The sequence below is a fragment of the Delphinapterus leucas genome, chromosome 19 (assembly GCF_059928025.1).
Source record: "Delphinapterus leucas isolate spDelLeu-1000000601 "Yukka" chromosome 19, BTC_Dleu_Yukka2, whole genome shotgun sequence".
Classification (NCBI taxonomy): domain Eukaryota; kingdom Metazoa; phylum Chordata; class Mammalia; order Artiodactyla; family Monodontidae; genus Delphinapterus; species Delphinapterus leucas.
Window position 1 is genome coordinate 64,969,621 of NC_143147.1, and position 26,108 is coordinate 64,995,728.

The 26,108-nt window shown below is 55.6% G+C and overlaps 2 protein-coding genes across 6 annotated transcripts in view; both read left to right on the forward strand.

The window, feature by feature from the left end:
- The first annotated feature begins 4,484 nt into the window (after window positions 1–4,484).
- Window positions 4,485–26,108, forward strand: part of VCF1 (VCP nuclear cofactor family member 1) — an 82,341-nt gene continuing 60,717 nt past the window's right edge. The window contains exon 1 of one of the 2 annotated variants that reach the window (XM_089901701.1): window positions 4,485–5,162. In XM_089901701.1, coding sequence (XP_089757827.1) covers window positions 4,573–5,162 — 590 coding nt within the window. In that variant the 5' untranslated portion in view covers window positions 4,485–4,572. The remainder of the gene's footprint in view (window positions 5,163–26,108) is intronic. The other variant, XM_089901702.1, reaches the window with a different exon arrangement.
- Window positions 5,065–25,916, forward strand: CDC42EP4 (CDC42 effector protein 4). Of its 4 annotated transcripts, none has more exons than XM_022589744.3 (3): window positions 5,074–5,162; window positions 20,353–21,179; window positions 23,154–25,916. In XM_022589744.3, exon 3 carries the CDS (start codon window positions 23,270–23,272, stop codon window positions 24,323–24,325), a length of 1,056 nt encoding a protein of 351 aa, XP_022445452.1. In that variant the 5' UTR covers window positions 5,074–5,162; window positions 20,353–21,179; window positions 23,154–23,269; the 3' UTR covers window positions 24,326–25,916. The 4 variants fall into 4 exon arrangements, with proteins under 4 accessions (XP_022445451.1, XP_022445452.1, XP_089757826.1 ...); XM_089901700.1 differs by having other exon boundaries at window positions 20,353–20,586; XM_022589743.3 differs by lacking the exon at window positions 20,353–21,179 and having other exon boundaries at window positions 5,065–5,162.

Sequence of the window (26,108 nt, forward strand, 5' to 3'; positions counted from 1 at the left end):
AGCAGACTCAGGAGGGTAAGACAGATGTCTCTTAAAGCTCCTTTCTTGCAGAAGAGCCTCCCTTTGTGTGCCCAGGGGGCTAGGGAAGTGTAGCGAGACGCCAGGGTCAGACAGAAGTGCGTAAGCAACAGATGTTCCACCCAAAGGTCTAGGATTTGGGGGGCTCAGTGCAAAGGAAGGGAAGGAGGTGGGAGCACCCCAACGAAATACACACAGACACCAGAAGCTGCGGATTTGAGAAGGCTGTTCCTTTAAGCGCTTGGAACATCTGGGCAGATGTGTCAAATCTCACTGGGACAGAGAGGAGGCGGCGTGATGCCTTCAGTTCCTCTCCTCTCCAAGCCTGGGCTGTGCACTGGGCCCCAGAAACAGATTTAATTGAGGTCTTTGGCGTGAATGTGGGCTGGGGGAGCGTGGTGACAGGGCAGAAGGTGATGATATTATCGTAACTGCCTTGAAGCAGGGTGTGTCAGTTCTCCTTGAAACAATGTGGAACCTTCTCGGGCAGATGGGAGTCGGCTTGCTAAGATGGTGCCCAGTCTCCCCTAGCGATTGTCCCTTGCCCGCCATGGCTCTATGGTAACGAGATCATTCATGCTTCAGCTAGAATCTGTTTCCTTTCCTGCTGTCTCGTGGTTTTGTGGCTGGAGCTCTAGGCTCCAGAGCCCCACTGCTTAGGGTTTCCCATGTCTTAGCTGTGCAATCTTGGGCAAGTTGTTTAGCCTTTCCTGTTTTTAATCTGAATAATGGCACTCATGCATGATAGCAACGAGGATTGCGATGCAGAATTCCTAACCTCCAGTAAAGTCTCAACACATGGCAGCAACCCTTGCCTTTTCTAAGTGCTTTTGATTTAGGCTGCATTTGCCTCCGAGCCGGTCTCTTGGGGAGAAGGCAAGCCTTTTCTGGGCACAAACAGACGCTCTTTCCTTCCTCCAGTCCCTTTTCTGTCCATCTCTCCAGAGGCCCAGGAGGGCATCTGGTTGTCAGGGGCTGCCCTGCAGCAGAGCTGGGGCTCTGCCCACCTCTCCCCAGAGACAATAACAGAAACGTGGCCATCTGTGGGATCCCTCTCCTCCTCAGCCCCACCCAGAGCCCGACAGACACCTTTATCAGAAGCCCAGGACGGCCTCTTGCAGATAATGTGGTCCATCTTTCTGTAGCTCAATTCTGGGAAACACGAGCGGGGATGGGCCCATTCTGTGCCCAAGGATGGACGCTCAGGAATAAATTTGTTCTAGAAGGTCTAACTTGGCCCTTAATTTTGAGACTGGCCAGGGTCCACGTGGCGGGCCCTCGGTGTGGTCCGGGCTGTACGCCGACCTTTGACCTGAGTTATCCACCAACCTCACACCATGTGGTCCCCATTTACAGATGAGAAAACTGAACCCCGGGAGCTCAAGTGACTTTTCTCAGGTCAGAGAGTGACAGTGGGATTGTCACACCCAGGGCCTGTTGTCCTGATCCAGAGGCAAGGGGAGGCCTCTGGGGGGGGCGGGCGTGGGGGTGGCTGGCGGGGGGCAAGGCTAGGCTCTCTTGCTTGTCCCAGGGGTCACTGGTGGGTGAAGCTCTGGGCCTCAGGACTCTGGGGACCACATGGAACATTCCTTCCAGGGTCCCTGTTTCCCAGACGTCTTTAGCTGATGTCTATGCTAAGGCTCTGTGGAGCCCAGGGCTCTGGCTGTATCTTTCTTGTGCATTCTTTTCTCCCTCCTGGATAAACAAGACATTTAGTGTCACCACCCAGCTTTCTGGAAATGTCCCACCTCCCAGTGGTCAGGGCAGCGTGCTGATAACATGATGACGCACAGTGACAGACAGGCCTCCTAAGTGGGGCATGGGGCGGGGAGGGGGCTATGTCATCTGTTCTTTCCCTGGCAGGGGGATGGAGGGGCCACAGTCCCCAGAAACCTGAAGTTTGACTCAGCAATGATAATATTAACTGTGGTTCCCTTCCATTGGACTAGACAGTTCACAGAGCAAGGCCACGTGCTTATCTCCTTCCACGCTCCTGATCACCTCCTATGTGGATTGTTACCGCCTTACAGATGTGACTCAGACCAAGGTCACGCAATCCAGAGGTTCTGACTCCACATCTGGACATCTGGGCTCATTTCAGCAAACTCCGTGGCCTCTGTGCTCTGCCACCACCCCTTGACCCACACCCCCGTCACCTTCTCCCGGCTCAGCTCAACCCTCCTGCCACCTCCTGTCCCCAGAGAGTCCCCAGCCTAGTGAACAGTGTCTCTCCCTCTAGGCCAGGGGTCTTCTGAAACCCAGTGTCTCCCTCACCCTCTGAGTCCTCGGGGGCTGCCATCTCAGGAGGGTAAACAAGACCCAGCGAGCTCATTGGGGGGTTACTAAACACGGCTCAGTTCCAACCCGCACTGGGGATTCAGACACCAATCAGACACCATCCTGTCCTCAAGGATCCCATGGGGACAACCTGTTGTTTTATTCTCTAGGTGCACTGGCTGCCCCAGAGCCCTGACGCGTTACTCTCAGGGTGGGTGAGGGGGTGGGTTCACGTGCCTGGAGCTGGGGCAACAGAGCCCCCAGAGGTGGCCCTCGCAGCACATAGTGGAGGGCCTCGCCCTGAGCCCCAGGCCCTCTGCCAGTGGCCTGGTATCCTGGGGATTTTCCCAGGTTGCACTGCAGAAGTTGCCCAGGCCCCCGAGAAAGGGCCCCAGGTGATTCCCAAGAACAGGGAACCAAGGAATGAAAGAGCCTCTGCCCAGAACAGTGGGAGTGAAGGGCCCGGGGGGGGGCAGGGCCTCAGGTCACCAAGGCTCCACCCCAAGCTGTGCTGACGTCAGGCCCTGGTGACATCCTGAGGTGTCCATCCAAGACCTTCTCATCTAACCTCGGGAGAAGGAAATTCAGGGGCTGGGGGACTCAGAATAGATATGGGAATTCATAGAGCATTTGTGTGGGAAGGAACCTTCCAGAAAGTGACAGGATCTGCCCAGCATCATGCTTTATGGCAAACACCAGAGCAGAGTGAGTGAGGTCTTCCAATTCCTCTATAAGGGAACAGGATTAACCAACATAACTGACCCTGCTAGGGTTGGGGCCAAATTATGCGAACCAAAATGCTCAGAACCCAGTGTTCACAAACGCTGGGATGTGTGTGTTTGGGGTGGGTGGACAGGTGTGGGAAGGCAGGCCCGTGCAGCTGTGAGAATCGCACACGCCCAAGTCCCATGGGCAGGTCCCAGCAGCTAGAACAGGCAGAGACACACGTCCCGGCCTAAAGGCTTATAGGTCAAGTTACACCAAAGGTGCAGTTAAGACCTCAAATCCTTCTCTAAAGTCAGGGGCTTGGAACTTGCCAGAAATTTCAAGGTAGGTATTCAAGCTTCAAGTTTTCCATTTTGTTAGTTTCCTCTGATTATCTGTAGGCAGCTCTAGTCTGAAAGCTCGAAGCAGAACTTAGCCTCAGCAAAGGCCACTCGAATTTCACAGATCTGGGATTCCAACCATCAGAGAAAATTAGCACTTTGTTTTTATTTCATTTTTTTTAATTGAAGTATAGTTGATTTACAATGTTGTATTAGTTTCAGGTGTATAGCAAAGTGATTCAGATATATATATCTTTTCAGATTCTTTTCCCATATAGGTTATTACAAATACTGAGTATAGTTCCCTGTGCTATACAGTAGGTCCTTGTTATCTATTTTATGTATAGTAGTGTGTATATGTTACTCCCAAATTCCTAATTTATCCTTCCTGGCACTTTCTTTCAATCAAGACTCCCTGCCAGTGTGCTAGCAATGCAGTGGTGACCAGTCTCTAGAAGCATCTACGGAGCTCCTTCCCAGAGCAGCCTGTAACCACTGAGGGCATACTGAGGGCAGGGATTGGACTTAATTCACCTTTATCCCCAAAGGCAAACTTCAATGAACGTTCAATGTTTGTGGAAGGACAGACACCTGTTAAAGGAGAACCAATTACTAACAGCTAGACCTAAAGACAAAATAATTGGTTAACAATGGCGGGAAAGAGAAGGGGTGGGGGGAGGTGCCTCAGAGAATCAGGAAAGTTTTAGGGCACAGATAAGACTTCAGCTTTGATTTTAGGTGGAAGGGACCTCAGACACCAGCACTGGGGGAGGGTTTACTGGGAGCCCTGTCCAGGAAGGTACCAGCCCAAAGGGACCCACTGAGGGGTCCCATTGAAGGTCAGTGGGAGGGAGTCCGGTGGCCTCTGCCACCCGGATCCCCTTCTCTTAAAACAAAAACCCAGGTGAGGGAGCTGCTAACAGCTAGGGAGCTTTCACTTTGTGCTGTGTACTCTCCTGGGCCACTTTATTAGTAACGATCATTTACCAATGGAAGTTATTCCTCTAAAAAGATTCTCATAGGATTCAGGCCGCGGGTCTCAGGAGTGCGTCGCCCCTGAGGCTCACTTGGAATAGAACTCCGTTTGGGAGGCTACTCAGGAGGCAAGGGACACAGGGGAAAGCAGGAGGATCAAAGGCAGGTCACCAGGCCCAAACCCTTCTTACACCCGCTCCGGGCCTGGCCTCGGGGCCCGGCTCCTCCCCCATCTCGTTTCCCGTAAGAGGCTGGGATGGAATCCACACCCAGGCGGCGCCGACCCTGGGGGCTTCCATCTCCCTCGTCCTGGGTCAGGGAGGGAGGGAGCAGAAACGCCCCGGGGCGGGGGCTATTGTTGTCTGGTCACTGCTCGGAAGGGAGAAGAGCTTCAGGAGGGTCTCGTGCTAGGCCCCCGGGGGGAGTCGCGCCCCTGACCCCGTGGCCCCAGGTTGGGAGTGGGGGGGGGGGTCAGGGCCGGAGCGCAGCCAGGCGGGGGCGCCCCGGGGCCCCACCGGCCTGGGTCCAGGATGGCCTCCCGGCCCGAACCGCCCCCCCACGAAGCTCCCGGGGTCTCGGGCTTTCTGATTTGAACCGCCGAGGCCGAGCGGCCCGGCTGAGGTTCCCAACCGCCATTGGCTGCGGCGGCGCGGTGACATCAGCACGGAGGGGCGCGGGAGGAGCCTGGAAGGGGAGTGTCCGAGAGGCTCCCAGCCCCGAAAGCCCGAGAGCCAGAGAGGAACCGACGCCGCGCGGACATGGGTCGTCAGCCCCGGCGCCTCGCGGATCCCACGGAGGGGAGAGCGCAGCCGCGCCGGCCCGGCGCTCGCGTCTCTGCGGACCCAGGTAGGCGACGGGCACCCGCTTCTGGCCGTGACAGCCACCTGCGCCCTGCGGGGCCTGGGTGGGCTCGGTTGGGGGACCTCGAGCCGCCCTAGGGAGCAGAGGGGATTGAAAAAACCGCGATAGGGGCGGTGGGGAGGGGAGCGGGGCAGAGCTCCCCACTTCTGCGCCCGCCCCGTGTGGCAGGGTTGGGGCCCGGGCGCGTGCGGGGCGGCCCGGGTGTCTGGGACCGGGGCCACGCACCCTGTGTCCGCGCAGAGCGGGGCTGGGGAGGACGGGGTGGCAGAGAGTCCGGCGAAATCCCGCTCCCAACCGACTTCCTCTCCCCAGACTGGGATTCGCCGGTGCCGCCTCGGGCGCTGCTGGGGGTGGGGATGAGGGTGCGGTGGGACTGGGGACCCGGCTTTTAACGTACCACCCCTTTGCCCGGGTGTGTGTTCCTGGGGGCAGGAGCACAGCCCTCGGCGGCGCGCGGCCCGCGGTCTCCCCGAGGGGGGCGTGAGTGCACAGAGTACTCCATGAATAAGAACCGGATTTTTCGCCCGTAGTGGCGGAGGCGTGTACACTAGCTCTCGTACGCGCGCTGCAGCACACGCCGCCCAATGTCACCGGGCCGGGGAGAAGAGGGGCGAAGAGCTGTCTGGAAGGGGAACGGCCGAGGGAACAAATGCTCTCTCCCCACTCCTCCCTCCCCGCCCGGCCCCCGCCCCGCGCGCCCGCCTCCTCGGGAGATCTGGAGGCCGAGGCGGGGGGAGGCCGAGGCGCCGACCGGCGGGGTGGGGCCGCTTCCGAGCCCGGGAGGGGGCGACGCGCGGGACCCGGCGGAGCGCTCCCGGCCTGGCCACGAGCCGGGAGCGGTCGGTTAATGATTTAATCGCCCGCTTGGGGCGGTGGAACTGGGATCGGCCGTCTCTAGCTCCGCCCCCTCCCTGGAGCGCCCCCCATCGGGGGCACAAAACTGCCCCCCTGCCCGGGCTGCGGCCCGGTGAGCCACTCTGCGGGCCGGGCCGCCTCCGGTGAATGCTGAGCGGGAATCCGGAGCGAGGGCTGGAGGGCCGAGGCTAGGCGGGCTTCCTTGGGGAGGCCGGAGCCCGAGCCGGGGCGTGTGAGCGTGCGTGCGTGCGTGTGTGTGTGTGTGTGTATGTGTATGTATGCGAGAGAGACTGGGGGAGGGGTGCTCTCTGCTAACTCAAACCAGATTCCTTGTTTCCCGATGAGACGCCGCAGCCTGCGCTTTGGAAGTTTTCTTTTTTTCCCCGGGAGAATGGAGGGGAAATACAATGCTTTTTCTTTTCTTCTTGCAGCCCCTTGCAATCTGACAGGCTCCCACGTCCCTGGGCTGCGTCCACAGTGCCTATTCTTTGCTCTCTATCTGAGCAGTTGAACGGGGCAAGGGTCCCTGAGCTGTGTGAAGCCCCCAGCTCCTCTTTAGGGTGTTTGGGTGCTGGGGGGGGAGTCTCCCTCATCCTTACCCTCAGAGGCCATCTGGACCAGAGCAAGCTCTCCCCATCCAGCCCGCGTAAACAATGAGGGGCCCGGTTACAGGAGGGCTTCCAGCAATGCAACTTCTTTGCACAGTCTGGGTTTCTAATAACTCCCCACCCCCTCGGCCCCCTTTCTGAGGCTGGGGTGGAGGAGGGGACCACCGGCAGGATGGACTGAATTTTAAGAGAACAAAGAACAGGGCACAAAGGAAGGGGAAAGCCGAGCTGTGGATTTCCCCCCAGGAATGGGGAGTTTGCTGGACCAGGGCTGGACTCAGCCAAGCCTGTAGGTGGCCCCAGGGCTCCCGAAGCAGTAATGGGGCACCCACTCGTGACTTGGGAGGCTCCCTCCCTGGGGGGAAGCTAGGACCCTGGGTGAGTCTGGGGGTGCCTGTGGGTTCCAGCTTACATCAGCTGCCCTGTGTGAGCTGCCATGTGACTGACCGATTAGAGTGGTTTATCTCCTCCGAACTTGGACTCTGCTCCTCCAGTCCTTGGGGACAGCTGCTCCTTCCTACAAACAGGGGGTTCAGTGAGCCTTGGGAGATACCCAAGTGGGTTCTCCTGGTCTTCCCAAGGATCCCGGTGACCCCTGCAGGGACTGAAAATAAGACAGTGGTTTGGGGTCTCAGCCCCTCTGCCATCTCCCTGAGTTCCTGGAGTCCCTGCTCACTGATGACCCATAGCTCACGTGACACTCCGTAGCTCAGGCCTGGACTTTGAGCATTCCTTCCATTTTTCTGGGATTCCCACCTTTCTCTTTCTTCACCCCGCTCTTCCATTTCCCTCTCATTTTTCTCACCCCCGCCCACTCACCGATTCTCCTTCCAGTCCGATGTACAGACACACCCAGCCTGCCTCTGTCCTGCTGCCCTCACAGGACTGGAGACCAGGGAGCCCCCAGCACGTGAGAGTCTAGTCTACAAAGTGGGGAGGTGGGGATGGGCAGATGTTGACCTGGGAGAGGGCTCGGAGACCCTTCTTTGCACGTCAGGAACTTTCCCAGCAGGGCCTAGGGTTGGCTCTGGTTCAGGGATCCTAACCGCCTCCACCTTTGGAGTGGTTGATTGATTTCTGCGGCCAGGACAGGCTGTGCCCAGGTGTGGCAGGCAAGATGTTTGCAGCTGGCCACCCCTCTGTCGCCCTCTTCCCTGCCCCCTCTCCTCTGATTTGGAAGGTGGGAATGGACACGGCTCAGAGGCCGGAACTGGCTCGGAGGCCGGAACCGCCAGACTCGCTGTTGGGCTGTGACTCCAGCCTCCAGTGGCTGGAGCTTCCACAGGCTCAGAGGATCTTGTCCCTGTGGGAGGAGGAAGGAGTCTGTCCCTGGGAGGAACAGGATCTGGGTTGATGCCAGAGATAAAGCTCGGGGGCGGAGGGAGAGGGGTTGAGCAATCTGGCCCTGGAAGCTGAGAGAGCCAACCCGGGCCTCTGTCTTCTGACCTATGTACTGGAGGCTTTTCCTCAACCTTGGGAAAAGGAACCGAGCCCTGGACCCTTCTGGTAGAGTGTCCTGAGGGCCAGCACCTCGGGGGTGCTCCGGAAGGCTGGGCCTCTGCCAGCGTGCTCTGGACAGGGAGCTGGGGTGCGGGACTGTGCTGGGAGGGGCTCGTGCGCATGGCTGGCCCTGGCTTTTTCTTGGCTTGCAGGGTGTTGGGAAGGAAGTTGAGCCGTGAGCATCCCGCATTCCCACTCACTGTGTCCCTGAAGCTCTAGCTTAAAATACAAGGAGGCTTGGGCTTCCTTCCAGTAATGTACATCAGAGTCTCCCCCAGGCACCACCAGCTTGCAGCTCAGGACTCCAGGCCAGGGTGGCAGCACCGACATCCAGAGCCCTCCTTTGCCAGCAGGTGGGGCACTGGTGGTCTCCACTCAGCCTCCCAGACTGCAGAAGGGTCTCCCTTTTGGGTCAGGTGAGCACAGTTTGGGGTTACCCAGACTGTAAGAAACTGCTGGCATTTCCCCCTCATTCCTTCATCCCAGGGGCTGAGGGCATCTGAAAAGCCACAGTGCCAGGGCAAGAAAGATCCCTGGGGCTGTATTCAGGGACAGCATCTCTTGCTCAGCCAGGGCTGCCTCAGACCACCGTCTTCTGCCCTGGCCATCAGGGGTGACAGATGGTGTCAGCCAGGGCAGCCTCTAGCCTCCCTGGGAGAGTCTCTGGGTTCTTATACCTGCATCCAGGCAGTTCTGGGGGTAACTGAACTTGGTCTGCAGACCCCAGCTTCGGATCTCCCCAATGTGACAGTGAAGCCAGGCTCTGTGTTCCGGTGTCTGTTCCCTGACCTTCCTTCCCCTCCACACTCAGGTTTCCACTCCCTGCAGCCCTTCTCTGTTCCTCAGAATGTTGCCCTTGGTCCTGAGGGTTTAAGGCTCAATCAAAGGGTGGGAGTAGAGAGCCAGAGGGAGCACAGAAGAAACTTAGGGCTGGCAGTGCCATTTGTGGACACCTCTAATGAGAATCGGGTTAGGTCCAAAGGACCAGGCTGTATTTTATTGGGGGTCGATCATGTTGAGACTTTGTGCATTATTTGTTGCTGGTAGCTGGTCCCCCAAATTCCTACGTTTGCTAACCCACATCCTAGGGAGGAATTGGAGGGCTTTCTCTTTTCCCACCTCCGCCTCATCCACCGTGTTGAACTGAGATCGGAAGGAGCTGAAGTCCTGTCTAAGAAAAGCCAGGCTCCTCCCGCATCTTGAAAAGGTTAAAGGAGAAGGGAAGGCAGATAGGGAAAGAAGACCAAGTCTCGGGGCTGCTCGATCCCACTGCTGGTCTGGACTACAATCTGTAGCTGGGCTTCGGACACCCAGAGGACACCCACCGCCCCGCCCCGCAACAGTTCATCTTGGGGCCCCCAGGGACTTTGAAAGGGGTCATCCTGGGAGCCTTTTGGATTAGGTGTCCTCAGGTGACACTGAAGGTATGTGTCCTCTTTGAACTAGGGGGGTGACCGTGGCCAGAGCGTCACTGGGGATGCCGGAATTCCCCTACCTTTCAAGGTATAGACATAGGGCACCTGCTGAGAAGGAACACGTTATAGCATCATTGTCGCAGCAAACACGTTACGAGTGCTCATTCCTTATGCATCCTCGTGTAAGGGCTTTTCCTGTGTTAGCTTATTTAATCCTCACAGTAGTTCTAGGAAGTACACGGTATTATCAGTGGCTTTGAAAACTAATGAGGAAACCGAGGCACAGGTAACTTGCCCGGTGTGGCCCAGCCTGCTCTTGACCAGGGCGTCTGGCTCCGGGGTCCCCCAGGCTTGCACGTTCCATCTTGCAGGGTCAAGGTGGAAATTCACCAGCCTGCCCCAGAGCAGCACCAGATGCACCTGGCTCCCTCTGGCGACCCACTCCTCAGCTGAGCACTGTGCTCTGGGTAGAAGCGAAGTGAAACCAAGCAAGGTCGGGCTGATCTGATTTCAAGCCCTGCCTTCTGAGGCCCCAGGCAGGAGGGAGGAGCAGTGGGGCTCCCACCAGGCACCCCTTCCCTGGTTTCTGGCCACACACACACACCCCTCCCTCCCTCCCTCCCTCCAGGAAGAGCCTGTAAACAAGGAAAGTTGCTGAATGCCCTTGAGCTCTGGAGTCTTGGCTCCAGAGCCCTCACTTCCTGTCCCTCCGGAGCTGTTGTCATGGGGGTGGGTGGGCGTGGTCCATATTTCCCAGCATTTATCTGCGCTTCCCCTGGAGTGTGGGAGAGCCCAGGCTCAGGGTATTTTAAGCCCAACGCTATGCAAAAGTGTTTGCCCCGTGGATGTTCACGCGTCCATAACTTTCATCAGATCTTAAGAGTCCAGCGCCCCAGTGACGCTTATGACACTCCCCTGATACACCTTTCGGTAAAGTGGGAAAAGCCCAGGGTTGAGAATCAGGCAGACTTCAGCAGCTCTGTCCTTAGCAGCTGTGTGACTCGGGTGAAGCATTTAACTCTAAGCCTTTGTTTTCTTGTCTGCAAGATGGGGGTGATGATGAGAACCCCAGGGGATTGTTGGGAAGAGTACATGTGATAAAGTCTTTCAGATGCCTAGGACACAGTTATTACTTGCCGCCCCCCCCCCAAAGGCAGTTTAATCAGAATGAAGCAGCTAGCTTGGTACAGAGTAAAGGCTCAGTGAGGTTCATTCCCTTTCTCATACTTCCTCTGTGACCCGTGGTCCAGGGAGGGCATATCCACCTGAGCTCCGTGGGTAGGATCTAAGATACCATTTCCCACTCTTTAAACTAGACTAGACATTATATTTTCCAGCAATCAAAGGGTAAATTAATTATCCAAGGTACCGTGTGTTTTCCCACAACTCAGCCTGTCTAAGTGGCTGGTATCGTTTTCCTAAAACTGTAAGAACTGTAACTTCTCTGAGACGGCTGAGAGTATCTGCATGAATCCAGTGGTGAGTATCATGCTTAACAGAAGTACCCCTAGAACAGCACCACTGTCAATAGGAATATAAAGCCAGGCACATAAAGAACTTTGCAGTTTTCGAGTAACCACATTTTTAAAAGCTACAGACAGGTGAAATCAATTTTAATATGCTTTATTTAAGCCAGTGTGTCAAAAATACTGTCATTTCACCATGTAGTCATCAAAAGATTAATGAGATATCGTACATTATTTTTTCATACAAGGCCTTCAAAAATCCAGTGTATACTTTACAACTATAGCACATCTCAATTTGGAGGCTACGTTTTATAAAGAACCAGAATTTGGATTTCCTAAAATGTGCCGCTAAAAGGGTAGATTCACACACTCAAGGTGTTTTAAACATACTTCAGTTTTCCGATAACTGAATCAAGCGTTAAATTTTCATTTAAAATAATTAAAATGAAAGAAAAATTAAAAGTTCAGTTCCTTGGTGGCACTAGAAATACTCCAGGCGTTCGACAGCCTGATGTGACTAGTGACTACTGTGTTAGGTTTTGAACAGCACGGGGAATGCCGGGAACAGAGATCTTCACTGTCAGTAGTAGTATTCAACGTTATGTTGGCAAGTGTAGCAAATTTAACGAGCTAAGAGCGAGGAATGGTGGCGGCAGAATTATTATTGGTTGCAGGTGATGGGCTGGTCTACTTGCAAAGCCCGAAAAATTTAATCATACAGTTGATGAGGGTGTGTAAGATAGTACAAAGAGAGATAAATTTTATTTATTTATTTTTTTCCTTATACATTTATTTATTTACGGCTGCACTGGGTCTTCACTGCTGCACGCAGGCTTTTCTCTAGTTGCGGCGAGCAGGGGCTACACTTCCTTGCGGTGCGCGGGCTTCTCTACAGTGGCTTCTCTTGTTGCGGAGCTCGGGCTCTAGGCACGTGGGCTCAGTAGTTGTGGCTCGTGGGCTCTAGAGCGCAGGCTTAGTAGTTGTGGCGCCCAGGCTTAGTAGCTCCGCGGCATGTGGGATCTTCCCAGACCAGGGCTCGAACCCGTGTCCTCTGCATTGGCAGACGGATTCTTAACCACTGCGCCACCAGGGAAGCCCGAGATACAAATTTTAAAATTGTAGCTTTCCCACATACCAGCTACAACCAGTCAGAAGCTATAGCTACATAAAAGGGGCAGGGTACAAACCGCTTTCACAACGAGAGGCCATAACATAACTCAGGATAAACTTGACAAGACGTGTGTAAGGCTTGTAGGAAGAAAACCCACAAAATTTAATGGAGAATGTCTAAGAGACTTGAATAAATGGATATGAAGGCGTGATGCTGTGATACAGTTACTTCTTCCCAAATTAATTTATTGTTTGCTTTCAATGCCAATGTAATTCTGTCAGGATTTCTTTTGGAACTGAATAAAATGTTTCTAAAGTCCATCTGGAAGACTAACTGCATTAGAAAAGACAAGACATTTTCAGAGAAAAGTTAGTGTAGGGATATTATTCTACTAGATACTCAAAACATATTTTACAGAGTTGACAGTATAGACCTGGTTTAGGAATGAACAGAGATCAATAAGCAGAAGAGGAAGTTTGGAGAAACCGTGGGGAGTATCTGTATATATCTGACGAAGGTAGCATTTGACTCTTCACACATATTTTATAGCAGTTTTATACAGAACCAGTAACGAACTTTACTGTTATATTTTTAATTTCTTATAAAATTGTGGGTCATTTAAAATAGGTAAGCCACAGACATCTTTGTATTTCCTTTGAGTAATTTTTCTCCATGAGTAGTTTTTCATTATTACCTTACCTAGTCGTTTTAGAAGGAGTGAATATTTTCATAAAACTTGGGAGTGGGGGAGGTCTTTGCTTCATAGTACTAAAGCCAGACATTGTACAACAGATTTGACCGTGTAAAAATTAATAAGCACTCTATGGAAAAGAAAACAACAAAATCACCACATGGAAAATGGGCCTATGATACATTTGCAGGAATATTTGCAAAACATAGTCAACATTTTTAAGAGCCTTCATATTTTAAGTCATACAAACCCATTGGAAAAGGTGAAGCCGCCTTGCCCCCGTGCAGAAAACGTGCAGAAGCCTTCAACAAGCAGTTCACAGGGGAGATGATATTTTTTTTAAATGCTCACCCTCTTAGTAATAGAAGGAATGAAAATTATAAGTTTGAGCGTGGTGCTGATTGTGGTTTTGTTGTTTTCAATTCAGCTGAGGACACAGTAACACCTATTGTTGGACACCATCACCCTGTGTTGGTGAGACTGCAACTTGGTAAAACCTTCTGGAGAACAAGTTAGGAAGAAGAAACAAAAGTAATTTTACTCACTTATAAGTAGGTATCCTCCAGAAGTAAGGACTTGGACAGACTTAGCTGGAAGGCTGTTTGTTACAGCGTTTGAACAAAACTGAAACAACCTAGCGTTCATCAGTGGTCTGCTGGATGTAAAACTGAGGCTCTTAGGACTTAATCTAAAACAGTGTAGCGTTAGTTATGAACATGTAACTATTTTCACTCAAACATAAACAATGGTTGGCTTTATTCATCCCTCTACAATGGAAAGTGCTGCTTGTATTAAAAAAGAGGGAACATGTCTAACTCAGCACAATCCCAGAGAAGTAGCACACAAGTCCCTTACAGAATTTACAGTTTGAATAGATACATTTTAGAAAGTAACAAGAGATAGGTGAAACGAACACTTTCTTTAACCCAGTATATTCCAAATTTTTTAATTTTTATTTTTTTATTTTTTGCGGTAGGCGGGCCTCTCACTGCTGTGGCCTCTCCCGCTGCGGAGCACAGGCTCCGGACGCGCAGGCCCAGCGGCCATGGCTCACGGGCCCAGCTGCTCCGCGGCACGTGGGATCCTCCCGGACCGGGGCACGAACCCGCGTCCCCTGCATCGGCAGGCGGACTCCCAACCACTGCGCCACCAGGGAAGCCCGTGCCCACTCTTTTAACTTTGCTGGGCGAGCCCTGGCTTCTGCTTCAGGGTGGTCCTCCCCACCTCTCATCTCCCGGGGGATCAGAACATTGGGAGGGTCCTCAGAGCAGGAAGCTGGGATGAGATCTTGTGTAAGGAGGAGCCCATCCGAACCATCCCTGGGAGCAGGTCTCTGATGGGGGAGTCAGTCAAGAGAGTCTTGGTCCCAAGGTCTTATCTTAGATGAACAGCCTCCCTAATCCCACCCTACCCCCATGCCTCCGTCCATGTGCCGTGTTCTCGGCTGCCGACATCTGAATAAGCTAGAGAGCATCGCCTCATACAGAAAAGCTTGTGCTCCAAGGTCTGCCAGAAACGGGCTCACACCACCATTTAGTAGCTGGGAGAGTGAGCGAGGGCATTCGTTCCATGTGAGCCTCAGTTTCTCTTTACGATGGAGGCAATCGTGACACCCTCCTTGCAGGGTCAGAGGCACAAATTTAACGAAGTCCGCGCAATGCCTGGCGTGCAGCAGGCACCCAATCAATGAGAACTGCTGACAGCGCTGCCATTTCTGCCTTACTGGTGGTCACGGGCAGCCAGTGGCTGGAGCACGGGGGAGGCCTTGTGTGACCCCCGCCCCTTCTCGTTTCCTCTGCTCCTTTGTAGCCATCAGGAGAGCTGAGCCGGGGCGGTGGAAGCAGCAGAGACCGAACCTTCACCTGCCCAGTGGAGGCCATGTGGGAGGGAGGCTGGCCTCCAGCTTAGGGCCTCAGTGTCGCTGGAAATTGGCCATTCTCCGGGGTGGGGGTGCGGGGATCGTTATTTTTCATCTGCTCAGTTGCGGGGGCTCAAGCAGCTGTTGGGAAGCTGGTTCTTTTGGGGGGTCCTAAGCTCCCTATTTCCCCTGCCACCAGGTTTTATAATAGATTGCCTACTTTCTCCTCCCAAGCAACTTAAAAATAAAACGAGGATGTGATAAACTTGTCCATCTGGGGTAGATGCAGATTTAGGGGGACGGGAGAGAAAGAGAACAGACCTCGACGGGAGATTTTTCGATATGAGAGTGTGTGGTCTGAGCCCTACGCTCCCCCGCCCGGCCCCCACCTGGCGCCTTGTATGGGCTGCAGCTGCTGGACCCTGAGAACTTGAGAGTTTAAAGCTGGTTTGGAAATTAAGATTTTTTTCCTTAAGCCTTTGATGCTTTGGGATTTTTACTATTATTATTATCCAAACAGCGCTACCACATTAAAGGAAACTTAAAAAGGAAGAAGCTCGTTTTCCTCTCAAGCCTGACATCACTCCTGAATCTCTCTGCCTGCCCTTTTGCGTTTATTCGTGAATGTGTATGTGTGTGTAGTTTGTGATCACTGTGTAAACAAGCCTAAATTCTGCCTTTTTTCCTTCCACTCGATGTCGTCTGGTAAACAGTTTTCCACGTCCTGCGTGGTCTTCGCTGACCCTGCATTTCACGCCTGCAGGATAATCTGTTGAGTTAATGGCTCCTAGTTTTCTCAACCATTTTCTTCTTGTTGGGTGTTAGGTTGTTTCCAGTCTCTTGCTATTATGAATAAGGCTTCAGTGACTGTCTGTGTCAGGGACTTTTTTCTGCTTTGAAATAGTTCCATAGGGCAGGTTTCCCACCGCGGGCACTCCTGAATCATTCTTGACTGAAAGTCTACTCAAAGAACCTGCCGGAATTGCCGATGCCCCAAGACCACCCTGTCCTGGGACCACTGTCTCTGAGCAGCATTTGCTCCCTGTTTTTTCTCTTCTTTTAAAATTAATTAATTAATTATTTATTTATTTTTGGCTGCGTTGGGTCTTCGTTGCTGCGCGCGGGCTTTCTCTAGTTGCGGCGAGCGGGGGCTACTCTTCGTTGCGGTGCACGGGCTTCTCATTGCGGTGGCTTCTCTGTTGCGGAGCACGGGCTCTAGGCACACGGGCTTCAGTAGTTGTGGCTCACGGGCTCAGTAGTTGTGGCTCATGGGCTCTAGAGCACAGGCTCAGTAGTTGTGGCACACGGGCTTAGTTGCTCCGCGGCATGTGGGATCTTCCCAGACCAGGGCTCAAACCCGTGCCCCCTGCATTGGCAGGCGGATTCTTAACCACTGCACCACCAGGGAAGCCCTGGTCCCTGGCTTTGTACCACTCTCCCTGCCCGGTGGCACCTAGTACCTGCTGTTGGGTGGGAGGGAAGTCCTTCCCCTCGCCTTTCCAAGCTCAGTGCCACCAAGATGGTAACAGACACAAGAAGGTCTAGCCCGGTGCCTGGCAGTGAGTCAACCCCCATGGTATCTGCAAAGGAACTTTAGAGATTGGGAGACAGGGGACCTGGGTGCCGGTGCCATCTGGGCCCCTCACCAGCTTCTTGGCCTTGGGCAAGTACTTTTCTCCACCCTAGTAGCCCGCCACCGGGCTGGATAATCTCTGGGTGTCCTCCGTCTCAGTCTTAGGAACCTCTGAAGTTGAAGGCATCGTGGATGCCTCCGTGGGAGTCACGTGACATCATGGGTACCGTATTGTGGCACCCGCAGGGGTGTGCAAAAAAATCCACTGAGATGTGATAAGAAAACACCAGAACTTCTATGTCACATATTGACTTTCTTTAAAAGAAGGAAAACTGAAACATATTCGTTGCTGCATGGATTGACAATAGCCATATATATAAGCTATAAAAGATACACGTGTGTGTGTGCATAAATTACACGCTCCCCGTTTTGATGTGTGGAGGCCCCTGTACTTTGGGTCCTGCGGGGCTATTTTAGTGGCTGGAGCCCAGGTGTGGGAATAAAGCCTTCCATCCATGACCCAGGGCAAATCTCTGATCCTCTCTATCTATGAGTGGGGTTGCTCCACACCCAGGTATTTTAAGGCGATATTTGACACAGATACACAAGTAGTACAGGAGTTATAATAGTGATATTTCCCGTTTCTATCCTGGGCTTTTTTTTTTTTTTTTTTTTTTTTTTTTTAATTTAAATGTGGATATTCAGGCTCAGATTATTTTAAGACGGTGCTTCCTACCACCCTGGTGCAAACGGCGCACTTTCAGATATGAGAGGGCTTGTGGCAGTGTTAGTGAAGGAACTAAAAGATTCTAAATATACTGAAGTCAGCTAAAAATAACCACACAGCACCCACTGAAGTTCCTCCTGTTGTGTGTAACTGTGCATCAAAGCACCCACGGTTCTCATCCTTTCCCTGTGCTGCCCATCAGCTGTTGGAATGAAACAGTCTTCCCCTTTCTCTGGGATTCCTTATCTTCACAGGATAGGACTGGGGAGCATTCCAGAAAGCGCTGGATCTTTCTCTGGCGACAGAAGCCAGAGCCCCTAACCTCTCATAGGGCATCGTGGCCCGCGTCGCACTGCGTTTCCTGCACAGTTGTTCCAGCTGACGGGTGTTGTGTAGCAGAATGCTTCCCCCGTTTTGGCAAAGTCAAGTTCTTCCTGGTGGCAGAAAGTTGGTTACACCCCGAGGGAAAGGTCCCTGGCCTGCCGGCTGAGACGCACCCCTGGCAGAGGACTCCTGGGCTCGAGCTCCCCTTTGAGTCCGCCCTCCCTCTCCTCCCCTCTCCGGGCCCTCAGCTCCTGGTGTCTCCAGCTCCAAAACCTGCCCTGGATGTGCCCCACTCTGTCCATCTCCTTAACCACACCCTCGTCCTGGCCCCCATCCTCTGCCCTGAATTCCTGCTTCCCCTCCTCCATGCCTCCAATCCAGCCACTGCCATGGGAACCTCCAAACACACAGACGGGATGGCTTCCTGCTTAGGGAGGTTTCCTTTGGTACCTAGAACGCCATCCGAACTCCGGCCTGGGCTCCCTGTGAGGGCCGTGTGTGACCTGGCCCCTGGGTTTTCATTCCGTTCCTCAAACACAAGCTTGTTCCCGCCTCAGGGCCTTTGCACGTGCTGTCCCCACAGCTCGCATGTTCTTGGCGTGCCTGGTTCCTTCTCGTCACTCGGTTCTCAGAGGGGCCTCCCACAGCCCGTAACTCCCGCTCTCACCCTCCCTCGTTACCCGCTTGACCCTGAGGACTACAAGATTCTGTTTTATTCGCTTGTTTACAGCCCCGTCGCCCACCCACCCACACTCACACCACAAGTGTGCCCAGGAAGTCTGGGCTCATCCGCCTCGTTATTTTCACTGCTCTGTCTCCAGGGCCCAGAGGAGTTATGGGGAAATTGGTGGGTGTGCAGTAAGTCAGTGAGTGAGGGAGTGAGTGAGTGAGTGAATAAGGGAACGAAGCCACTTGTATCCAGTCCAAGCCACGACCGAAGTCATCGTGTCAAATGCCGCGTTGCTGGGGGCTGGAATCGGACGGGGTGGGTGGTGAGAAGGGGGCATGGTGATGGAGGGGCTGGCTGCCCGGTGGCCGTGGCAGTGGCCATTGAGGCATGTGTGCTCTGTGTGCCAGGGTGAGGTTCCAGGTCAGCTGCACGGCGGGAGCCCTGCCTGGCTTCCCCGGGAGAGCTCGGGTCTGTCTGGGAGCTGCTGGGCTGAGGTGGGAGGGCAGCGCTCTCTGGACGGCCCGCCGGGGAGGATGAGGAAGGGTCCAGGCCAGGGCTGTCCCCTCCCGTCCCGGGAGCTGAGCTGAGCTGAGCTGAGCTGAGCTGAGCTGAGGGTGTGCTTGGTGTCGTTGCAACCGGGGGCCTGGCCTTGCGGGGAGGGCTCGTCGCCCCTGGCTTACGGGAATGTCCTGTGGTCAGTGGGCCAAGGGTAGCGGAATCTGATTCCGGCAGAGGCTGGAGAGATGCGAGTTGCTGCTCCATTTTCCCTTGCTCTGCCAGGAAAGGGGGATGTGGTTTCCGGGGTGGCAGGGTCGGGGAGTCCCCCCCAGGGCGGGCTGTGGGGAGCGGCTGCCTGTCACCTGGCGGCCTGTTTTAGCCACTTCCCCAGAGCTGGGTCACAGGGCTTAGCCACGCCCCCTCCCGAAGCCGCGGCTCTCTGTGCACAGTCCCTTTCCGGGTGGGTGCTCAGGTCCCCCCCAAACTTCCCCCAGGACTGGCCCAGGGAACCTGCTCGTACTTATACTCAGAGTTCCACCTCCTCACCCCCAAATTGCCCTCTGTTCAAAGCTTAGGGTGACAGTGTCATGAGGGTACCATGAAACCAAGGATTTAAAACAACCCGGTGAGTGAGCTCTTGCCAGCCCTGAAGCCCGGCCTGTCCAGCCTGAGCTCTAGCTGTAGGGCCCCAGGGCTGCTGCAGCCCCTCCTTGCTGGGCTGGGGGACCAGTGGGGGCCTCCGTCTGGGCCCCGGCTCTCAGGACTCGGGACATTTTCATGCTGGATACTGAAGAGGGTTTGGTTTCTCACAAGCCGCAAAGCCTCGTTCCCACACCCTCAGGGAGCGAGACCACAGAGGGCAGATAAGCACTGGCCGGACCTGCTCTACCTTCCTGGGCTGTGCGGCTGTGCAGGGGCCTAGGCACCTCCCTGCCGGCCCCTCTTATCCAGATCTCGAGCTCTACCCTTGAGGACGTGCCAGGGGTGGGGGCCCTTCTGTCCTGTAGCCACGATGGCCAGGATGCCTGGTCCCTGCCGGTGGCCACAGGGGTCTGCACCATCTCTGCCGAGCCCTGGGCAGCTGGGCCTGCGGTTTCCCTTTCTGTTCTTTTTAATAAGCACTTAAGATCAGGGAAACCACAGTGCCTGCCGCTTACTGGCTCTGGGGATTCCTGCCGTTACTTTGAAACCCTTACGCAACTCTGGAGCTTCATATCACTGATCCCACAGTTCTGATCCTTTAAGTTCCCTCCCTTCCCTCCTTCCCTCCCTCCCTCCCTCTCTCTCTTTTTTTTTTTTTTTTTTGCGGTATGTGGGCCTCTCACTGTTGTGGCCTCTCCCGTTGCAGAGCACAGGCTCTGGACGTGCAGGCTCAGCGGCCATGGCTCACGGGTCTAGCCACTCCACGGCATGTGGGATCTTCCCGGACCGGGGCACGCAGCCGTGTCCCCTGCATCGGCAGGCGGACTCTCAACCACTGCGCCACCAGGGAAGCCCCTCCTCCCTCTCTTTTTTATTCTTTCTTTTTTTCAGTTTTCTTTCTTTCCTTTTTTTAAATTTGTTTGTTTTTCTGTTCACCTGGTGATTACTATATGTTTTATTTTCACATGTGCGCGCTCACTCCAGGGCAGGGTTGCCTCCCAGGGGACACTTGGCATGTCTGGAGACATTTTGGTTGTCACAAGCAGGGGAGGGATGCTACTGGCATCTGGTAGGTAGACACCAGGGATGCAGCAGAACATCTTATAATGTGCAGGACGGCTCCCACAGCAGAGAATTCTCTGGCTAAAGTGTCAGCAGTGTCAGAATCTGCTCCAGGGTAATATAGGAATCTTCTTGAGGCAGCGGCCAGGCTTCTCCTTTCTCTGGTCTCTTTCAGCCAGAAGTGGGGAGGGTAACTGACCGGAGATGCTACCCACCGAAGGCCAGAAAGAGGCCTGGCATGGAGTAGAGAGAGCACTGGACCAGGAGACCGGCTTCCAGCCCAGCTCTGCTCTTAGGCACATACATCTGGATAAGTCACTTTGCTTCAGTGAACTTGTTTTCTCATCTGGAAAATGGAAGAGCTGAAGAACACAGGATTCTGTGACCAGAGCCAGGAGCTGAACTGCAGGCAGGTTGAAGATGTGGACCCTTTCTATTCTTGCTTCACTGCCCTGGTGGCAGCAGAAGCCCGAGGGATTCTCCAGTACCAAGAGTGCCTTAGAAACCTGGTTTGATTTTCTTCTATGCCGAACGTGTCTGAGGCCGACTCACTCCATCCTCCTTTTCTCTTGTTTAGCCAAAGAGAGTTTTCCCCAACGTTGGCCTGGGAGCCCATGGCTGGCCCAGAGGGTCACATATGGTGACTCTCTCCTGGAGCGATGTGGAGGGGATGACCCTAAGGCCAGTACTTTTCACGTGTCTAGTTTAGGCGTCAGCAGACTATGGCCCAAATCTGGCCCACCACTTGTTTTTATATATAAAGTTTTATTGGGACACAGCCATGCCCATTTGTTTACATACGGTCTACTGCTGCTTTCCTACCACTGCGAAGGTGGAGCTGAGAAGCTGGGACCAAGACCGTGTCAGTCATGAAGCTGAGAACCTTTGCTGTCTGGACCTTTATGGAAAACGTTTGCCAAAACCTGGTCTAGCTGTTCCGTGACTTAATTGTTTAGACGTCAGATCCCAGGGCATGGGCAGGAGCGAGGGGCCGGCTCAGAGGTAGGGGAAGCGAACTTCCCTGAGGGTCTGGGGGGAAGGAGGAGAGAGAGGAGGGGGAGCTGACCGACTGTAGTGGGTCATCTCAAGGCCTTTCAGGAGTCCTCACCTGAGTCCGCCCAGCCGGGCTCACCTGTGTGGCAGGTGAGCCCCGGTGTCTCGCCACCCTCCCCTGTCCTGGAGCGACAAGCGCTATGACTGCCTGGGGGTTGGGGGGGACCATCTGGCTGGGCATCACCAGCAGGACAAGGAACAAAGAACGAGAGCGAGGGGAGGGGGTTAGAGGGCACAGAGAGGTCAGGCTGGGAGCCCTGGAGCCCGGCCGTAGGCTGAAGTGACCTTGTCCTTGGGCTCAGGAGGGCAGAAAGGGAGCAACCCAGGGGCTGGGGTGGAGGTGGGGGGTGGGAGGGAGGTGTTGGCCTTTCAACAGGTGTTTGAGGATCGACTGTGCCACGCACTGCTGGACGGGATTCAGCGGTGACAGGCCCTTTGGAGCCCTCCGGAAGCTCATAGTTCAGTGGGAAGATGACAGGCCGAGCCGGCAGTGGTAGAATGACAGAGCCAGTGCCTGCTGGGAGCAAGGGCGTCCACAGTGCTGGGGGTCGGGCAGGAGGTGGTCGGGAGGTCTCACCCGGGCTAAAGCAGCTTTACTGGAAGAAGTGACAGCTCAGCTGAGCCCTGGAAGACGTTGGGTGAGCCAGGTGACAGGTATTCTAGCGGGGAGCTGTGCATGTCCAGCCCTGGAGTCCGGGAGACGGAAGCTCAGGGCCAGGGTGGACCACAGGGGTAGGGGAGCAGCGAGGAGTGAGGCGGGGACCGGGTGTCGGATCGGGGGGTCTGCACTGGGGTCCGGGTTTTGATTTAGCCAAAAGGTGAAGGGTGGGGGAAGGGGAAGCAGGGCCAACTGGGATGTGGTGGCCTAGCTTAGGGCAGCATGGGGGGTGAGGAAGAAACCCGGTGGGACATCCTGGGTTGCCCTTGGCAACAGGGAGGATGGGCCTGGAATGTGGGGGCCGATGAGAGCTGTGCTGTTAGCAGGACTGGTGGCCCAGGACCACCCCCTCACCCGCCAGCCTTGGTTAAGTCCCTGCGCCCACATCACCCCACTCTGCTCAGCCCTGCGCTGCTGGGTTTAGCACTGGGGGCTGGTCTGGCTTCAACACTGGACTTCAACTTGGCCCTTGCCAGGAGCTGCATGGGTGGTACCCGCCAGGAGATTTCAGAGGCTCTCCTGGCCTCCCTGCTGATGCTTTTTGGCTCAGGTTAATCACCTGGGGGTCTGCATTCCCGGGGCGCCTCGGCCATCTAGGGTTTAGTCTCCGCCTCCCTGCACCCCTAGTGACTGAAGACACTGGGAGTTTCCCAGTCTTGGTCTCTGAGAGGCGGAGGGTGGATCCTTGGCAAAGAGCTCGGGGCTCCACTGTGGAGACGTCGCAGGCAGGATCCTCACCTCGGGACACCCACCACGGGCCAGAGGGCTGGGGAGCTGGTCCTGTGGGTCCCGGCAGCTCCACCCGATTCTGATTCACAGAGTGAGCTGCCGCCCACGTCTGTGGAGCACGTCTGTCCCAGGCAGCGCCTCCCTGGGGCCTGTGCCGTCCTCTCCCTCCTCTAAGGACCGTGACTCAGCACGAGGTGTCCACTGACTCCACAGGGGCTGAGGTCAGGCAGCAGGGAGAACTAACTTACAGCGTGTCTCCGGACCGGCTGTTCGCTGGAGTCACGTCTCTCCGGGTCGGCTGCCTGGAGTTGCCTGTGTACCTCCGCCTCTAGGGGCATCCTGGTTGCGGGGGTGCGGGAGGCATTGTCCTTTAGAAGAAGGCTCTCTCGCTCAAGTCTCAGGGAGAGCGTGCCTGTGGCTACTTGAGCTCCAAAGAGGTGAGCGGAGGTTTAAATAACCACCACCCCTGGGCAGATGGGCTTTTGTGCTGAGCGGACAGCTGGGTTAACCCTTTCCCTGCTGTTCTCTTCTTGCAGCCCTATGATCTCCTCCTTATCGCCCCCTCCGCCCGCCGGACTTCAGATCTGACCTCAGATCCGCCTGCTGTCTCTGGAGGGGACCCCCTCCTCCCCTCCCCCGCCCCCCCGGCAAGATGCCGATCCTCAAGCAGCTGGTGTCCAGCTCCGTGCACTCCAAGCGCCGCTCCCGAGTGGACCTCACGGCCGAGATGATCAGCGCCCCGCTGGGCGACTTCCGCCACACCATGCACGTGGGCCGGGCGGGGGACGCCTTTGGGGACACCTCCTTCCTCAACAGCAAGGCTGGGGAGCTGGACAGTGAGTCCGTGGACGAGCAGGCCGCCGCCTCCTCCAAGCGCGGCCTCCTGTCCCGGAAGTTCCGGGGCAGCAAGCGGTCGCAGTCAGTGAGCAGGGGCGACCGGGATCACAGGGACGTGCTGGGCCCCCTGCGGGACTCGGCCCTCTTCGTCAAGAACGCCATGTCCCTGCCTCAGCTGAACGAGAAGGAGGCCGCCGAGAAGGGCTCCAGCAAGCTGCCCAAGAGCCTGTCCTCCAGCCCCGTGAGGAAGGCCACGGGGGAGGGCGGCCCGGAGGAGGCGGGGCCTCGGCGGAATGGGGCCTCCGCCCCCCACTCCCCAGACCCCCTCCTCGACGAGCAGGCCTTCGGGGACCTGGCGGATCTGCCCGTGGTACCCAAGGCCAGCTTTGGGCTGAAGCACGCCGAGTCCATCATGTCCTTCCACATCGACCTGGGGCCCTCCATGCTGGGCGACGTCCTCAGCATCATGGACAAGGGGGAGTGGGAACCGGAGGAGGAGGGGGAGGCCGGTTGCCATGGTGACGAGGACCCAGCAGGCGGCCCCACCCAGGCTCCCCCGCCGCAGGCGGCAGCCCCTCCCCCGGCGAGGCAGGAAGGAGCGGGGGGCCCAGACCTGCCCGCGCTGCCGTCGCGTGCGCTGCCGGAGGAGGGCTGGGCCGCGGGGGCCCCCAGCCCCGCCTCGGCCCGCAGCGGGGGCAGCAGCCACACCACGCGGGACAGCAGCTCCCTGTCCAGCTGCGCCTCGGGGGTCCTGGAGGAGCGCAGCCCCGCCTTCCGGGGGCCGGACCGGGCCCGGGCCGCTCTCCCGAGGCAGCCGGACCCCGAGTTCTCCTTCATGGACGAGGAGGAGGAGGACGAGATCCGAGTGTGAGGCCGGCTGGAGGTGGGGGGCTCTTGGCTTTGTCTCCTCCCTGTGCCCCCAGCCCTGCAAGGTCAGCCAGGAGCTCGGCTGCGGGCCCCAGACAGACCCTGGACCTCATGGATAAGGGGCGCTGGCCGAGCCTGGGGGCCCTCGGAGGACTTGGAGCTGGCTCGGGTGCCTGACTGCTTTGCACAACCTGCGCTGCCTGAGCTCGTAGGACGGGGCAGTGTTCTCGCAGCAGGACTCGGCTTTCCTCTCCCGGCCTGCAGTGGATTTCCGCTGTCAACTTGAGTCTCTGCCACGTGCAGCGATAACAGGGCAGCCAGGGGCGGCCCAGGGGCGCAAGGGCTAAGGACACTTGACCTGCCTCTTTACTCCTGGCGTTTCTGTTGTGACCGGCGGTGGCCGCCGGAATAAACGCCCGTGACGGGTCACAAGTCCCGGCCCCTCCCTCCCTCCATCCCCAGCTCCTGCACGGGGAGCCCCACGGAGGAAAGGCGGACCGAATGTGTACACTCAACGCGACCCCTTCCTCGGGGTGAGAACAAGATGCAGAACGGAAGGAAGGCCCCGGGGCATCTTGAATTTTCAAGAGGGGGCCCTTGCAGGATGACACTAGGACAGGCTGCGGCCCTTGCTCAGTCCCTCTGGGTTTGTTTGTGCTTGTTGTGTTTAAATCTTTTTAGAACGATACCAGGAACGTGTTTGTAGGCCTGCCACCAGAAGGGAAACGAATCCTTTTAGAAAACCTTTATACTAAGTGCTTCCAAACTTTATTTAGAACCGTATGGGGTGGAGGTCTGTGCGTGTCTGTCCTCGGCCCCCTCCCGCATAGCTATTAACAACAACAGTGTAGAAAATTTCTGGAAAATGATTATTAAAAAAAAGGTCATTCCTATAGGGGGATAAAACCTCTTTTGACTGGGTTGTTCAACCCCCGACTGACTACATCCCTTTCCTTTCTCAGGCCTCTGCCAGCAGAGCCCCCTTCCCCACTTCTGAGTCAGTGGTCCTGAGGGTATAGGGTTGCCAGATTTAGCAACAAAACAAAACAAAAACCAGAATGCCGAGTTAAATTAGAGTTTCAGGCATGCGAAGGATGATTTCTTAGTGTAAGTATGCCCCATGCCATGTTTGTAATACACTCATGCTAAAACATCAGTTGTTGTCTTTCTGAAATTCAGATTTCACTCTGCGCCCTTAGAACCCCACCCAAGGGGATTGAGTGGAGGTTGGGTGCGAGCCCCCAGGATTCATGGATGATGATTTTTTCTGTCCTGGCAGCAGGCTGACTCCACCTTCTCCTGTCGCCTTGCAGCCAGTGGAGGGAGGGGGACAGACAGAACCGCCACGGGGTCCAGCCAGGGCTGGCGGCGGGTGTAGCTGCCCTAGCCTCCTGAGTTTTGCCAGATCTGGACTCAGACACCACCTTAGTTCTTGAAATGGGTGCTCACTGGTTCCCAGCCGTGCAGCCCCTGCCAGCTGCTGCCCTTGAAACCCATCTAGACAGCGGTCAGTTCCAGATTCTAAACTGTATATTTTTTTTTCCCTGAAAATGTTAAAACAGCAAGGAAACATTAAAATAAAAGGCCTTACAGCATGCCTGGTGTCTGTCTCTGCTTTTTGTGGGGGAGGGGTGGATAGGAGTGAGGGTGCGGATTCAGGGTGCTGGGGCTGCCCGAGCCCCGACGGCACTCGGGGGCCTGAGGTGGCTTCTCTCTCTGTCTCTTTGGGACCCGCCCCTCCTGCACTACTCTCCAGCTTCTGGAAGGACAACGCCTCACGTGCCCAT